Genomic DNA, 17,926 nt, shown 5'->3' on the forward strand with positions numbered 1-17,926 from the left:
CGGCCCCAGTCTTTACTATGGGGCCGCAACTTGCCACCCTTTGTTTTTGATCCTCCCTTCTAGAAGGACCGAGGCGAGGCTGGGTGGCCGACAGCCCCTCCCCCTAAGTGCGGCGAGGAAGGAATTTCACAATGGCTTCCTTGTGTTTTTTCATCTCCCGAAACCTGGTAACGACTGTATTCACTGAATCGCCAAACAGGCCAGAAGGTGTGAACTGGGCATCAAGTAGGAATACTCTGTCCTTATCCTTGATGCCCGTGAGGTTTAGCCACAGATGCCTCTCCATGCTGGCATGGAGAGCTTGAGAAGCACAAACACATCACTGAGTGGTCTGAAGACAAAAGACCTGACGAAGCACCTGTGGCAAATCTGTTTATAGCCATGCTACTGGGGCATTCTAATGTTGTCACCAACAGAGTCTATAAAGGTTCTAGTCAATTTTATTGACAAGCTGCACACATATTCACAGATTGTCACTCCTAAAAACGTTCCCATAAGCGCTGAATCAAGCGCAGCATTAAGTGTAGCTTTTGACAGGGAACCAAATTTCTGTTTCTTATGTCAACAAATAGATAAATTAAACAAAAACATATACAACAATATATTACAATATTTTGTTCTAAAACTGCTTTTCAACAATTCAGAATTAATGAAAGAATTTAAATGTTAGGAGTACATGTTTCTAATCCCAGAAAGACTTGCATTTAAGATGTTTGAAGTTAATTAGACCATCCCTGAGGAGATTTTCTCATGCTCATCTGGGTTTGAGGCTGTCGCTCTGGAGCGGTTTGATTAAGACTTGGAGGTGAGGAAATACTTGGCATTTTAATTGGGAGGGAGATGGGAGTGATGATGGTTGGTGAGATGGATCCGATAATTAGAAATCAAATTGGAACAATCAGGAAGATTTCCTTAAGGGAGTGGAATAGTTCTGGATATGCTTGTTCCTTTTCTGCCATGCTGTGATGGTATAAACAGTTTTTAATTGAGTTTAACACATTGTAGAGGAAAGAAAGTCCAGCACCAAATGCTCTTTAAAGTTTCAAAGTGCCAAAATATGTATTGAAATGTTCCTTGTTAATGCTTAATTTTATTTGAAATAAAATCAAAAATATTTGGAACTAAATGAGGGTGAGTAAATGATTATGGAATTTTCATTTATGGATTAACTATCCCTTTAATATTGAACAAGAATGTCGGCTTAGTGGTCAGCACATGTGCTTCAGACACATCAAGCCCTGGTTCTCAAATGGAAGTTGAGAGTTTGAGTCTTGTCCTGGTCCCATTTTCCCCATTGACTATGGAACTATGACCAATGTTTTAGGACAAATGTTGATGTTTTTACAGTAGTATACAGGTACTGTATGTGGGGTGAAGTGTTTTTACCAGGCTGTGATTGCTCCTTTGCTGTGAGTAACAGCTTACTTAGAGAGACATCAGCTCTTTGTCTCTTCTCCTATACCGAAGTGACAGCCACCGTCCCCACAGCTGCCTCTCTGCATTAATCTCTATCAGCTCACATTGCTCTTAGAGCTTTGGGTAAATACACACTTCAAGTCACGCTCAAGTCTGGGTGGAGATGTCACTCTTAGGTCACAGTTGTAACAGAGGCATTTTTCAAACGTAGCTAGTGTGATTTGACAATTCAAGAAACTCCCTTTTATAACATGGTTATGCTTACATCATTAAGTCATGTGATTTTAAAGGCCAGGTGGCTTAGTGAGGACTGGACCAGTTTAACAATGAATGAAAAGTGTTTTATTATTTTTTTTATTTAAAAAAATGAATTATGTTGTTTTTGATTTATTTCCTTTCTGTTTTGCAGCCCGTGGCCCTACACGATTTTCCAACGTGGCTTTGACTTGGTGATGGGAGAACAGCCATCTGATCGCATTTTCAGGTAAGAAAACAGACTGAATGCTTTATTTGTTTTGTAAGGCCTGTGAAAGGAGCCTCAGTTAAAGCATCCATGTCTTGCTATACCAGTTACTAAATGTAGATTAGTGCTGCCAGTGGATTAATAACATTTGTGTAATTAATTAGCTCTTACTCTATGCTGATTAATTAATTGTTTTAACTACAAGTAATTCCAACAAGTTTTTGCTAAAAAGCCTCCAAATGAAGATAATTCAAGGACACCACAATACTGTGGCAGACCTGTAATACATTGAATAGACATTACAAAACGTCGCTTAAGTCAATATAATGTTTGTTTTCTGTGCTACTCACAGTACATGTTTCAGTATGCCTTTTTTACATGACATTATTTTTAATGTTTAACCCTTAATGTTAAGAGACCCAGCACAATATCTATCTATCTATCTATCTATCTATCTATCTATCTATCTATCTATCTATCTATCTATCTATCTATCTATCTATCTATCTATCTATCTATCTATCTATCTATCTATCATCTACTGTATCTTTCGATCTATCTATCACAAATGGATCAAAAAAAATTCCCAGATAATGTAATGTGTTCAAAATATTTTCAAGACAATTAGAAAATAATGGAATAAAATATATTTTATGTATTTTTCTGTTTTATTTTTAATTTATCAAAGAGACAATGCAACAAATCAGGACACATCTTGAACATGATTCATTTCTTTCACACTGAAATTTCATGAGACACAACTGACAGTCAAAAGCATATTGAGCTACACTTCACACATAAGACAGACATATTCTACTCATAAGTATTTTCTCTTAAGTTTAAATAGATGCACTATTTACATAATTTCAGTTGTGCAAACAAATGACAATAGTCATGTTATCCTGTTCATGTGTTGCACTTGTTATAGTTTACGTTCATGTTGTTGTCAAATGTAAATCAAGTCAATCACTGAAACAACAAATCGCATGTGTAATATGTATGTGTACACGCATATAGAAAATCAGCGTGATACAGTATTTATTTTTATGAATGTAGTACTGATTTTTCTTTTAATAAACAAATAAATAGATTTCCTTTGATAGTAAACTTTTATAGATATTAAATAATCATAAAATGTAATTTATAAAAAAAAATGTTTTACATTCTTACATGCCTAGGGTCTTTAGTGACCCTATACACTTTAGGTACTTAAAAGATAGTTCACCCAAAATTGAAAATTCTCTCCTAATTCACTTACACTCCTGCCATCTCGAATGTGTGGTTTTTATTCTTCTGCTGAACACAAATTAAGATTTTTATTAAAATATCTCAGCTCTATAGTTCCATACAATGCAAGTGAATGGGTGCCAAAATGTTTATGCTCCAAATAGCACATAAATGCAGAATTAACGTAATCTCCAGTGATTATGTCCATATCTTCAGAAGTGATATGAAAGGTGTGGGTGAGAAAAATATTGTGTAGGGACAAGGGCTGCAAAACAGAATGGAAATAAATAAAAAACAACATAAATAATGAATTTTTTAAATAAAAAATAATAAGTGGAATCATATGGATTACTTTAATGCTGACCTATGTTATTTTTGAAGCGTAAAAATGTTGACACCCATTAATTTGCTTTGTATGAACCTACAGAGCTGAAATATTCTTCTATAAATCTTAATTTGTGTTCTGCTGAATAGGGAAAATCATACACATACAGGATGGCATGAGGGTGAGTAAATGATGAGAAAATTTTCATTTTTGGGTGAACTGTTACTTTATGGTTTTGTATTTATTTATGTATTTTTTGTGTGTTACACTATTTATAAGACTGATTGTGATAAAGTACTAAGGCTCTTAGTAGTCGTAACGAGTATGTGAAAGGTTTCTGTTGAGAAAAACTAGCTTGTGAAAAGCAATACTCTTATTCTGTCTCTTTGGCTGAACTGATATTTCTTTATTTAGTTTTAAAGAGCTCCTTTCCCAGTTCAAATAAAAACTTGAAAATGGACAAATGTTGTGAATACATTTAAATACGGTTTCCCTTGAATATACATTTTATCCATGTACACTGGTGGGGATTTAGATGATGCAAGTCTTAAGACTAATCAGAGCACCGCTATAAGCACTGAATATGTTTCCATTTTCGAGGTGCATGTTTTGGAATATTCAGTTATGCTAATTTTGTTACAACATATGGTTACTTTCTATCACTATGCAAAATCTTCATGTTGTAAATTATTATCAGACTAGGGTGTATATACTGGAAAATAACGGGCGAGGGCATCTTGAAATTGGAAGCTGTTTTGTACCCTTGAAAGGTATACAATCTCATATTCTTTGGCTTTTTTTCCTTGGCCAATAAACACATACATTTCAATGGGACAATTAAATGTTTTATTTCCAAACAAACCTGAACAGACTTGAATGTTTGTGTTGACTTGAATGAAAGATTTATTTTCAATTTTACAGACCTTTTCCTCACGTCATTGATTTGTGCCATGAATGAATAGAAAAGGCCATAATCAGTTTTATAAAATGAATAGTGCGGTCCCGGATGCTCATCGGTCAATACAGCACTACAGCCATGCTAAAATTCAAAATATAGTAACTGCATTGATGCAAAATACCAGATAACCATAGTGCAGACCATTATTTTTGTGGCACATCAGCGTTCTGTTATGGGACTTCTAGTAAACGGTTGGCACTTAATGGATTTGCTAAATAGAATAATGTTTTAATGAAAATGTGTGTTTTATGTTGTAAGAATTTTATAAAATCAATAAGGCAATTGAAGCTGAGCTATTTTGTGAATATACTTCCATTTGAAGAGGCTTTGAGAAAAAAAATATAGTATATGAATTACTGCTTAATTAATTCATTATCTTGCTTTTTATATTAGACTCAGAAATGATATGACTAATATTTGTTCATCTTTTAAAGTGACATTATGAGGTATTCACTAGCAAGAGACGAAGGGAAGATGTGGTGCTATTGTGCAACTAACCATCAGTATATAAAAATAGAGTCTTTTTAACACTGCAAATCACTCTCTTATCTGATTTACTTTCCGATATTTAAACCATTCAAAGTAGGGAAATGAGAACCTTTCACACTCAAATGATGTGTCCCGGTGTCTGTAAACATCTAATTCAAACTGCCATACCAACCACATGATTATGTTGGATACTGCTGCTTTTATCTAAACCACATTTTATGGTTTTTCCAAACAGCTATACCAACCACATGATTATGTTGGATATTGGTGCTTTTAACTAAATAACATTTAATGGTTATTTTTTTCTGTCCTGTTCTGAGGCTGAACCTTTGTTAGTCACTGAGCCAGTGTGCTGCTAAAGGTTTCAAAAGTATCCTGGCCCTCTTTGATAGATGAGTTTCTCACTTGTAATGTTCCTGCAAAACTCAAATGAAGCCATTTCACACTAGCAGGTGACAAAATTTAAATGTGTCAAGCTTCACTTTGTTCACCACCATTTCTGATTCTGCATATTTCAACAAACTTGAATGATTTCCAACAGATGTGTGGGGTGTTCAGATGTGTGCTGAAAAACCTCTATTGGGTTCTAAATAGGAATTGAGTATTTTATTTGAATATTTTTATTCTATATTGTATTTATATTTATTTGCTTCTTAATTAGTCTTTATATCAGTAAATATTTCTAACCAATCATAAGCTTCACTAAATTTGGTTGGATCTATGCTTAAACGAGAAAAAAATGCCAACGAGGTATGAAAAATAAACTCAATTCAAGATTCAAGATATATTCTCTGCAGTGCTGTCTGTCAATTTAAATATTTAATTGTGATTAATCACAATTTTTCATTGCTAAAATGCGATTAATTGCAGATTTTTAAAGTGTGTATAGTACATTTTATATCTACTTTTTATGTTAAAATGTTAAAATGCATTTGTTTCCTTCTCATGAAAGAAAGCAAAACAATATGTAACAGTAATATTTTGTGTATTAATGTATATTAGTTATGTGTATTATAATATATTGTATGTATTATATGAGTGGTTCTCAACTGGTTTTGCTTCGGGACCCAGGTATACCATAGTTTGCTTAGGGACCCACCATAGTAAAAACGTAACCTGTATTTATTGTGTCCTGGGTAGCATTTCCTTTTATCTTGCATTCTATTGGCCATGATTTTCGTGTATAAGGGCATGCATCAATTATATCATTTTTGTTGTTGACAAAAGCTACAGGAAGTTTTTTTTTTTGCCATTTTAAAAAATAAAGAGCATATTTATTTAAATTAGCCAATATTTATGCTTCCTAATTTCAAAATTCATTTAAACAGAAAATACATATTACAATAGAGAAATGCCTCCTCATTACCATGGTTAGGTCAATGTTGCTAGTCTATAATAATATATAATAATAATAAACTATAGTATATATGAAAAAAATACTAGCCTAAACACAATGAAATGTCTTGGTTACTGTTGTAACCTCCGTTTCCTGATGGAGGGAATTAGAAATTGTGTCGTTACAGTGACACTAGGGGTCGCTCTTTAGAGCGCCATACACCTTTATTCTTTTAAGAAAAGGCCAATGAGAATTGGTGAGTGGAATTTGCATGCCACTCCTATAAAAGGAGAAGGAATGCCCACTCTCATTCAGGTTTTGTGCTGAAGTGAAGACAAGGTCCGGCCATTTCAGCGGCTAGTACAGCGTTGTGGCAAGAGGGACACAACATATCGTTCCCTCCATCAGGGAACAGAGCTTACAACAATAACCAAGATGTTCCCCTTCTGTCACTCACTTGACGTTGTGTCGATGTAGTGACACTAGAGGTTCCTATAGAAAAACGTCACAACAGCTGAACCGTGAATTGCTGATACAGGTGCAAGCAGGCTGCTGCTTGCGTAATAGCAGGTACATCATACTGCATTTAACCTCCCCCAATGCCCCAAAAAGACGTCATGTAGTTCCCCACATTCCCCACAGGGGGGGAAGCGACTTAACTAGCATGGGAGCAGAAAAGCCGCGCTAGCTGCAGCCTTTTATCTTTATGTTTTCACTCCACAGAGTATTAGATCCGGCTGCGACCATCTAATGCTATTATATGCATTGGAGAAGGTGTTCTTTTCCATTCCTTTTCTTTCAGGGGGAACAGACCCCGTGGAGACCATATCCTGTCCAAAAGGGGAGGTCAAAATGTGGCAATATGACACGTGAGCTCATGAGCTGCACATGGAAGGGCCGCGCTGGTAGGTCCTGCCTTGAAGGGGAGGAGATCTACAAACACGGCAGCCGGGGGCAGAGAGGGCTCTGCCCGAGTGAGACGCGGGTCTGCCAACAGGGGAGGGGAAGGGTGCTATACACAAGCGATACACACGGCAAGTTGTTCCATATTACCAAACTCTACCTGTTCATACCTGACAAAACACAAACACGGCTCAACCAGGAAATTGTAAAATCTCGCAAAGGTATTGTGTGAAGCCCAGCCCGCTGTTCTACAGATGTCTGCTAGAGAGGTGCCATTGGCCAGTGCCCACAAGGATGCCACGCTCCTAGTAGAATGTGCTCATATTCCCAAAGGGGCTGGCACAGCCTGGGCCTGGAATGCCTGAGATATGGTATCCACGGTCCAGTGGGAAAGCCTCTGTTTGGAGACAGCATTCCCTTTCTGCTGTCCGCTGTCCGCTGAAGCAGACAAAGAGCAGCTCAGAGCGTCTAAAGCTCTGCGTGCGATCCAAGTAGGTTCACAAAGCACACACCCTACACTCTGCACACAGCGCTTGCAGGCTCTCCGCCTGATCCCTGAAGGGGTTCGTGGGAACCTTGGGCGCATAGCCCAGCCGGGGTCTCAGGAACACATGAGACTCTGTTGGACCGAACGGAAATAAATCCTCTGAGGAACCTGATGAATTTTTTGTGCTTCCCTAGGGACTTACCATCACTACGTCATGGTGAGCCACTATAGCGGCTAAATATACCTTCATGGTGGAGGGGGACAGCCACCCCTCCAGCCTCTTCTGAAGGAAGGAATCTCTGACCCTACTGTGCATCTCTGGGGGTCTTCGGCTCGGGAAGAACACCAATTCGTGAACAAGCATAAAGCTGCCTTAAAGAGAGAGCTCTGGCCTGAATGATTGTGTCTAAAACTGCTAGTGGTAGGCCACTCAGGTCTTCCGTGTCCTGTCTAATGGCCAGACATGGAGGTTCCAGAGGTCTGGGTGTGGGTGTGTGTGCCAGATGGTGCCCCATCCCTGAGAAAGAAGGTCCTTCCTCAGGGAAATCTGCCAGGGAGATGCTGTCATGAGGAGCATGAGGTCCGAGATCCAAGTCTGTGTGGGCCAATATGGGGCCACGAATGTGACTTGTTCCACGTCCTATCTGACCTTCACAGTGTTTGTGCAAATAGGCTCACTGGGGGAAACACACAGTTGCGCGGCCCCCGGGGCCAGCTGTGTGCCAGCGCGGCTGTCCCGAAGGGGGCTCCCATGAGGGAATACCAGAGCGGGCAGTGGGAGGATTCCGGGAAGCAAACAGGTCTACCTGTGCTTTGCTGGATCAACTCCAAATCAGCTGGACCACCTGGGGGTGGAGTCTCCACTCTCCGCTGAGCGTCTCCTGCCACAACAGCGTGCCCACTGTAGAGTTGATGTTGCCTGGGATGTGAGTGGCCCACAGCGACCTCGACCACCACTGACTCCAAAGGAGGAGATGGCGGGCTAGTTGTGACATGCGAGGAGAGCGTACACAGACTTGGAGATTTATGTCCCCTACTGTCGCTGTGTTGTCTGACCAACATGTGCTTGCCCCGGATCAATGGCAGTTTTTAACCCTAGGCAGTTGATGTGCCAACCCAGCCGTGGCCCTGTCCAGGAACCAGCTCACCCCAGCTCAACTTGGAGGCATCTGTGATGACCAAGACTCGTCTGAACAACCGCAAAAACATGAGGTCTGTTCAAGGGCTGAATAAGTGGCAGCAGATGTGCCATGCCCATCTTGTGACTTGAGTCTGAAGCAAGTGCTGAAGCGGTCTCTTATGCATCAACCCGAGCGATGTGACTGCTGCCAAGGACACCATATGCCCCAGGAGCCTCTGAAAGTGTTTCAGAACTGGGGCAGGCACCTGGCAAACTGAATCGCGTTGCCAAGTCGGATGGACCTGGCCAGCTAACGCGACAAGTTGGAATGCGCTAGCCATGCGTCCAAGCTCTGGGAAAGGTGCACTAAAGGGACGATCGTGTCTGACGTACCTGGAGGGGAGGAGTAGGTGCCCAAAACGTCACCTGCCCAAATGCTCGCACTGTGACCTTCGTCCCCCGCAGGGTGAGTTGGGTCACCGAGTGCAGCTTCTTCGTGCAGTTGTTTTAGTGCCTTGTCCTGGTGTACCTGCTGAATAGCCATGGCATGCAGGGTGTAGGAGGCTTGTCTAGCGGCACTGTAGGCTTTGGTTGCCAGTGACGACATAGTCCCACAGGTTCTGGAGAGAGGCGCTGGATGATCGAAACAGATGGCAGCATTTTGCGGGCACAGGTGCATCGCAACCGCCTTATCCACCTGAGGGACCTCCATGTACCTGTGGACTGCCCCGCCGTCGAGGGTAGTGAGAGCGGACGAACCTGGAAGTCTATTTTGGGCTTTGAATGGTGCCCTCCACGACCTCGTCAGTACGTCGTTCACCTCCGGGAAGAAAGGAACCGGGGCCTTGAGCAGTGCCCCAAACCCAGGAACCAATCATCAAGCCACGAGCACTCAGGGGAGGATGGAGGGTTCCAGGCCAATCCGATACTCATCACGGCCCGGGAAAGTATGACGGATAGCTCTGTGTCAGCCTTAGACTGGGCGGGCAGAACCGAAGGTGGTCTAGAGTCCTCTGCATCCTACATCGCCGGTGTGCTCTTTGATGCAGCGATCGAAGACTTATTATGCTCGCAGGCCCCGAAAGAGACTTTAAGCTGGCCATGAGGCAGGCTGGTGTCATTTCAGAAACGGAAGATAGAAAATGAGCAATTTTGGGGAACGGGAGGTCCGCGGGGAATTACCCGGTGAAACCGTGCCCATTGAACTCCCCAAATCGCCTCCAGCACCAGCTGGGCTTGCCTCATACCCGTGGGTAGAAGGCACAGTGTGGGGGGTGGCTAGATTGGCTTTCCCGCTTCGGAAGAAGGAACACCGCTACCATAACTTTGCCATGGTCAGATTCTTGCAATGAGAACATGAACCATCCACAAATGCTGCCTTAGTGTGATCGCTGCCCAGACATGTGAGGCAGCAGCTTTGACCGTCGGAGGTTGAGAGATAACGAACGCATCCAGGAATCACACAAAGATAGAAAGGCATCTTAATAAAGACTCGTCTTTAAAAAGACGTTCCACGTCAATGTGTGTGTAATAGGGAAAATATCCTCTTCAGCAGGAATATACACACTTTTAAGATGCGAAATCTGCACTTGTCGTGCAGCAGGTGAGAAAGCCGCTGGAAATGCGCTGTATATCCAACAGTATATGCTTCTTAAGAGGTGATTGGAACAGCAGTAATATTCAGCTCGTTGATAGTACAGCCGAAAAATCTGAATTAGAGTGGGCATTCTTTCTCCTTTTATACCCATATGTCATGGAGAGTGGCATGCAAATTCCACTCACCAATTCTCAATGGCCTTTTCTCAAAAGAATAGAGGTGTTCGGGGCTCTCAAGAACGACACCTAGTGTCACTACAACAACACAACGTCAAGTGAGTGACAGAAAGGGAACTTTAACTACAACTGCCACTGTTGATATAAAAATTATGTGTAACAGATTCTACCTATTGATTTATTTCATATGAAGCTATAACATTTTGTAAAAATATATCAGTTGCTTTTATTCCTGTAAAATCATAATACCATTATTATAATTACAAAGGTGATGTGTAATGAAAAAATAAATACATTTTCGCATAGCACATAGTTGTGCTTTTCCTCCTCAGTGCTGTTTGGCATGTTCCGGTTGCCTACTGTGTGAGAGGTTTGAATTAAGTTTCTCCGTAATGCTTTAAACTAGAAAGGTCTCACTAGAATTTAAATGTATCTCATCAGATTTGAGGTCTGTGCACTGCAGTATCGAGAGAAGCACGGTTGTTGCACGAGTGCCAGAGAGCAGAGCAGATAATAAGCACGAGCTGGTTCTTTTACACTCAAACAAAAGCTATAAATCAAACCTCGAAAATATCACAATGCAGATGAATAGCCTTTACCTGCATAGTTACCTATTCCAGCATCGGTTATATAAATGATTTCCAATGGAGACAATTTTGAAATCGCCAGTCTTACTGTAAAGGCAAAAGAGCTTTAGATTTCTGTCACTACTTTCATCATCATTTCTTAGATGTTGGTGGAGCCCCAAAGGCATAGAGTATACTGTGCAGCTATAATTGAAGAACATTAATTTGAAACTACTAACATAATAAAAAGAAATAATGAAGCTATAGTGACTTCTTCATTCAAACTTAGGGGAGGATGGAAGTTTAATAGATCTATCTATCTTTAATCAGTAAAAGCAATCCATTGCATAGTTCGATTTATAGTATACAAAAAGAGGGTTATCTGAGATATACAATTATTCTCTTTTTCAGCAGTTTAATCCTTTTTTTTGTGACACTGAGTGTGATGTAGCATATGTAATGCATTATATAAACTTATATAAACTATATTTGCACAGCAGAAAAATAATAGTGTTAATGTTTTAGATAAGTAAGGTTCTGTGTAAATTAAATGATGCATCAGAGCTGTTCCCTATCAAAAGCTACACTTTGATGCTGCACTGATTTAGTGCTTTGGGAACGCCTTTAGGAGTGAGCAGCTGTGAATATATGTGCAACATGTCAATGAATTGACTAGACTTTATAGCCTCTGCCGGTGACATCATCTGGATGCGCAGGTAACAGGGGCTATAAATAGATGCGCCACAGGGGCATCGTCAGATCTTTTGGCTTTTGTGTTGTGCTTCTCAGCCCTGTCAAAATATTCTACATTCCTCTGTTAGGAGTTCGAATTTGTTAGGCAGTGTGCAGAAAACCTTTCTCCTTTCTGAAAATGAGTAATAAACAAATCAATCGGTGTGTGTTCCCGTGTTTACGCCCTATGGCTGAAACAGACACACACCAGTTTTGTTTTTTGTGTTTGGGGGAAGAGCATGCTGCTCTTGCGTTGGGGCAGGGCGGGTGCGAGCATTGCAAGTTGTTTTCAGTCAAAATGCTTCGCACTCGTCTCGCTTACTTCCGAGAGCCAGCTCCCACCCTTCCATCGTGGGGCTCTCATATGGATTGTAGTGGTTTCTTATGCCAATTTTGTGAAAAATCACTTAGCATCTTTGGGGTTTTGATTTCAGAAGAATAGACTTTATTATCACACAATAAAGCCGAGTTGCCTGCCATGAAACCACAGCAACAACAACTGAAGCATCTCTGGGTTTGGTTTCACTTAAATACATCTCCTCAAACAAGGTGGGGTTACACGCATGCTCTTCATCGACTCTGGTCTCGGTACCGCTCAGTCCTATTATCCAATCTTTAATAATCTGGTATCAGCAAACAGCTATTTTCCCTTGCTTCAGGGAGCATCACCTGAGAACCATCACAGCCAATGGAGCCATCTACAACTGCTCAAACATTGAGACAGTCCAAAACATGGTTAAATTCACAAAGCATTATTCAAAGTTCAACAATCTATTGAAATTGTCCAAATGAAAAGTAAAATGCAACAATTGAACTCATTTACAGTTCACTAATTTCCATTCAAGTTGTTATGTTTTCTCCTTTGGCAAAGGTCACAAAAGACCTTGTCTCTTGGTAAGGACTAACCATCAGAACAAATCAGAATACAGGGTCGCCTCTGTCAAGCTTCTAAGATGCTTAATTTAAATCATCACTTTAATTTATTAATTTCTAAGTAGTTTTAGCACCTACATTTATTCTTCCAGATGTACATTCAACCAAATCTCTTATCTTTAGTATGAGCACTTCACTTCAAATTGCCCTCTGAAAATAACAAATCTTTAATCATGATGAGGAAAGCTGTTTGAACCTTTCCTTCATATTACTGTACCTAACATTATTGTCAAATCACATCATTTTCCATATAAAAGAAAACAAAATCAAAAGAAAATAAAACAATTTAGTGATATGGTTTTAGCCCACTTAAAAACTTAAACTGAGAGCGAGAGGGAAAGAATTTGAGGGAGAGATTGCACTCCTACACACTGTTGTTTCAGTTATTCCTTTTTTTTTTCCTTAGAAAATCACAATAACACATTTGTAATTCTACAACAGTGAGAATAGTGATAAATGTAATTTAATAAAATGATATAATCAAATATACTTATTATATTATCTGCTTTCAACCTTTGCCATTGTAAACCATCTTCAAGAAAACTTCTAGAATTTCTACTTCTCTTATCCCTTCCCTCCTCGCGCAATAAAATTAATGCGCATTTGTATTCAGACCATTGAGAAATTTAAGTTTTCGTTTTAAATCAATAAACTCTCTTATGATTACTTTCTCCCTTTTCTTACTCTTTCTCAGGAGATGGAACTTTCATTATGTCAAATAAACCAACATAAACCACCTTTTTAAATTAACAGAAAATAAATTAAAGATTTTAAACAAAATAAAATAGTAAAGTGGCACAATGGAAGTTCAGACATATATCTTGTGTTTTGCAATAATTGATCAGTAAAATACATTATGTCCTTTGAATTTCTTACAAGTCTCATTTTTTATATCCTAATGTTATCATCATTTAATAATATGATTTTTCAGTTATTATCCTCTTATACTTATCAGCATTTCATGATCAATTATTCAGTTACATAGTAGAGACAGATGTCACTGTGCATAAACTGTATACCTCTAAAATTGTATTTTCATGGATTAACTCAAAATAAAAATAGCTTACTAGAAATAGACACTTAATTAACTCCTTGCAGTACTGATTAATCTTTTTCTTTAAAGTGAGGGTGGCCTTTGGAAAATTTAGGGGAGTAAACAATCCAATATGTTACTCTTACTTTGCCATTAAGTTTTAATATTTAACCTTCATATCAACAAATTCGCAATTAGATGCTGGATTTAAATTTAGACCCTCAGAACAATTTAGACATGGATATTGAACCCATGGATGGCAGTTGGAGAATTAAACATCCAATTAGTCATATATGACTGAAATCAACTTATCAAGAGAAATTTGAATCCACAATTAAAATGTCAATTCAGTAATATTACCAGCATTCATGATAGTAGGAGGGCCAATCATATAACCGCCCACATACTGTATTTCTCAGTCTTTTTTCTTTTCTCCGGACTGTCTCCTGTAACATAAGCTTCTTCAATAAATCACCTGGCTCAGCAATCTGCAATGGTGAGAGTCTGGTTCCAGAATGAGTTATTGAAATGACTTATACAATGCTGACAACAGAAATGGTAAAACATAGTTAGCATTACTGACACACAGAATAGACACATGAACATCAAATTATTTATGATATTCAATTTAATCTTAATGTTTCTCTATGGGTTTCACCCAGTACCAATTTCCAGTTTTTTCTTAGCATTATCAATATTTTTTCAATCAAATACACCACATATTGGGACTTATTTAATTTTATCTGGCATGACTGGTCATAGAACAAACCCAAGAAAAAACTTCTCTGAGTAAATTTGAACAATAGAGAACATGAAATGATTTAAATTATTCTTTAATTCTAGTCTCAGTGACAACTTTCAGTGTACCCATGATCAACCAATGCCTACACTATATAAAACAAGAAATAAAATAAAAATGTGTAATCTTAAAATAATCTGCTATCTTTTTTTCTAAATGCGGGGGCCCCCTGTGTTTGACTAGAGACATTATGAGAGACACCGGGTTTAACCTCTCTGTTCATTATCAGGTCTCATTAATCTCTCCAGTCAGACATTTTCTAGCAAAAATAATAAACACTATCTGTCTTATTTTTGTTGGTTGATCAAGTTTACACCAATAAAGTTGCACACACATGTACATTGTTCTCCAGACATATTTAAACACATGAAAAATAAAACATATAATCCTGGGTAAATGATCAAGACATTATAGTTTAATTTAATATTGTTAAAAATGTTATTCTCTCATATTCGACTAGACAGAACATAAAACAGACACATGAATGTGACATTTTCACATTTAAGATTTACTTTTCATATTCCAATTTCATAATCTTTCTTTTTAATTTCCCTTTCCCTTTTTCTGTGGCTTTGATAACTACCGGTCTCACTACGAGAATCTATCCACATTCTATCTAAAGTATTTGGAGCTGACCTTTGGGAGCTGACCTTTGGGAGCTGACATTTGGGGTCACATAGGGAGGTATTTTTAAAAAGGATCCTGTCATTTTACCCTCCTCTGCATGCCTCAGCTTTTCTGGCCTGCCTCATATTTATTTGTGAATTTTAAAATTTCTGGACATAGCTCTTACTTTATTCTTTTTATTTTTCCTGTTCTTAGTTTTTACTCTTATCTTTTTATTTATTTATTTTTTAACCGTTTAATCTAAATGTCTTTCTAAATCATTTTCCTTATCTTCTTCTAATATATGAATTATTATACTCCATACATGAATACATTTCCTATATGTTTGTCAATTTACCTTTAGGATCAGTCTTCATCTATCCCTTAGTTTTTATTTTTTCACTGGTTTTTTTCTTCATTTTTACTTAGCATATAAAAATGAAAACTTATTTTAGCAGCATTAATTTAGATAAATCAATACATTTAGAGAATAAATGAGTCTCTTATTTATTTATTTATTTATTTTTAAACGTAACACCAATCTTCAATGGCAATTTTTTGAAACAATTTTCCTAATTTCTTTCACCTTTACTTTTTAATACACAAAGTTCATTCACGTCACTTTATTATTTATTTATTTATTTTGCTTTCTCATTTCTTTGAGATTTTACACAGTGGACTTCTAGATTTTACTCTTTCCACTGGAGTTTTACCTTATGTAATATAACAACACTTATCTTATATACAACCTTTGTTTCAATTCCAATTTCTTAGTTGACTTCAGTTTAATGCAATACACTGGACCCAAAGCTTTAATTCTTATTCTTATTATTTATTATTTTATTTTTCTCCTAGCTATTTTTTGATTTTTCAAACTGATTTTAATTACTTTACAGTTGTTTAATTTTTATTTCAATTTCAATTTTTTTATTGTTACTTGTCCCTGTGCTTTAAAGGTTAAACTTTAAGCACAGATATCTCTTTTGACTTCACAAATTCTCTATATGAAGTTCACTTGTCTTCTGTGACTGACTAGTTCAGAGGTCTGGCATATTTTTCAGCTGCTAGTCTAAAAAAAACCTCAGAAGCTAAGAGTTAACTTTCTGTCTACGCAGCAAAGCTAAGTCTCTCTATCTTGTTCACACACCCAACAATATCTCTTGAATGTATAGATTCTCTGTATGAAGTCAAATGCTTTTCTATGCTACAGTCTAGTTTAGGAGTTATGCTCTAGCCCATTCCAATCAACAGCTGCTAGACTAAGAACAGCCAAGACTATATGTTTTCCAGCCAGTTGTGAGTCAACTTTTTGATTTCTTTTTTTCCTAATTTCGTTTTACATCTATATTATCTCACTGTTTTTATTATTTTCCTTATTGTTTGTTTATACTCTATTAATTGTATTTTTCTACTATATCTTTATCATTGGTTTTATCTCCACTTTGCAATATTTAGAATATTTATTAGGTGCCTTCTCTGCCTGTAATTATCAGCTCTCTTCTGCCTCCATATATTGATGGAAGGTTGAAAATAGCCCAAATATATTTTCCCTGCTGTAAATTGCATATATACACTTTACCATTTATGCAGCACAGGCTGATATTTTGGAAAATTTTTAGTTTTCTATGTTATCAACGGAAATTTCCTTCCACAGTTTATGAGACAGCTTTCATTTCCAACATTCATTCAACATATAAATGATAAACTTTCTTTATTGAACAACTTTACTTCATCCGCCTTTGTCTCTTATTTATTTATTGGGCTCATATTACATCCACACAGTGTTCCTTTTATGGTCAACGACTATCACACATTCCAATTCCTGTACCGGACTTATATTTTTATTCAGTCATACTTTCTCATACACATTCACTCTGCACACTCTTTGAACCACAATTATTCTTACACGCACATAAATGTTACACTTATTACAGACACAAGGCCTTTATAAACACGGAGCTTTCGAAAAAACACTAAATTGCACAATTATCATTATTCCTATCTTAATTAACCTGCAGGATTTATTTAATTTTTTATTCTTTTACTCACCTGTGCAGCCTTGTATTGCTAATCAACAAAAGGGGTATCCGTGAGTATTTTTCCTACTCACCCGTGCAGCCTCGTATTGCTAATCAATACAAGCGGTATCTGTGAGACTTTTTCCTGCTCACCCGTGCAGCCTCGTATTGCTAATCAATACAAGCGGTATCCGTGAGACTTTTTCCTGCTCACCCATGCAGCCTCGTATTGCTAATCAATACAAGCGGTATCCGTGAGACTTTTTATTCCCTTTATCTGCCCTTATTTACTGCCAGGCCACCTAGACAATTAACAGCATATAAAAACAAATCATTGCATGCAATTATTTCTTCTGGAATCAAAAACCATTTATTTATTCTTATTTTATTTCCCTTATTGGTTTAGAAGAGCTTTTTGAGCGTTCGTACCACCACAGGCAAACTGGCAAGTAACACAAACGTTTCTAAGCAAAATCTGCTTACCTCTTAATGGTGGCCACCGTGTTTGTGTTCGCCTTCCCAGCCAGCCCGCGATGTAACGACTCTGCTCTCTTCTGTCCCTGTTCGGGCGCCAATTGTAGTGGTTTCTTATGCCAATTTTGTGAAAAATCACTCAGCATCTTTGGGGTTTTGATTTCAGAAGAATAGACTTTATTATCACACAATAAAGCCAAGTTGCCTGCCATGAAACCACAGCAACAACAACTGAAGCATCTCTGGGTTTGGTTTCACTTAAATACAT

General features: G+C 38.1%; 1 protein-coding gene across 1 annotated transcript in view; it reads left to right on the plus strand.

The window, feature by feature from the left end:
* LOC127649716 (astrotactin-1-like) overlaps window positions 1-17,926 on the plus strand; it is a 560,423-nt gene that overhangs the window by 245,424 nt on the left and 297,073 nt on the right. The window contains exon 11 of the mRNA XM_052134948.1: window positions 1,826-1,900. Coding sequence (XP_051990908.1) covers window positions 1,826-1,900 — 75 coding nt within the window. The remainder of the gene's footprint in view (window positions 1-1,825; window positions 1,901-17,926) is intronic.

This window comes from Xyrauchen texanus, chromosome 9 (genome assembly GCF_025860055.1).
Source record: "Xyrauchen texanus isolate HMW12.3.18 chromosome 9, RBS_HiC_50CHRs, whole genome shotgun sequence".
NCBI lineage: Eukaryota > Metazoa > Chordata > Actinopteri > Cypriniformes > Catostomidae > Xyrauchen > Xyrauchen texanus.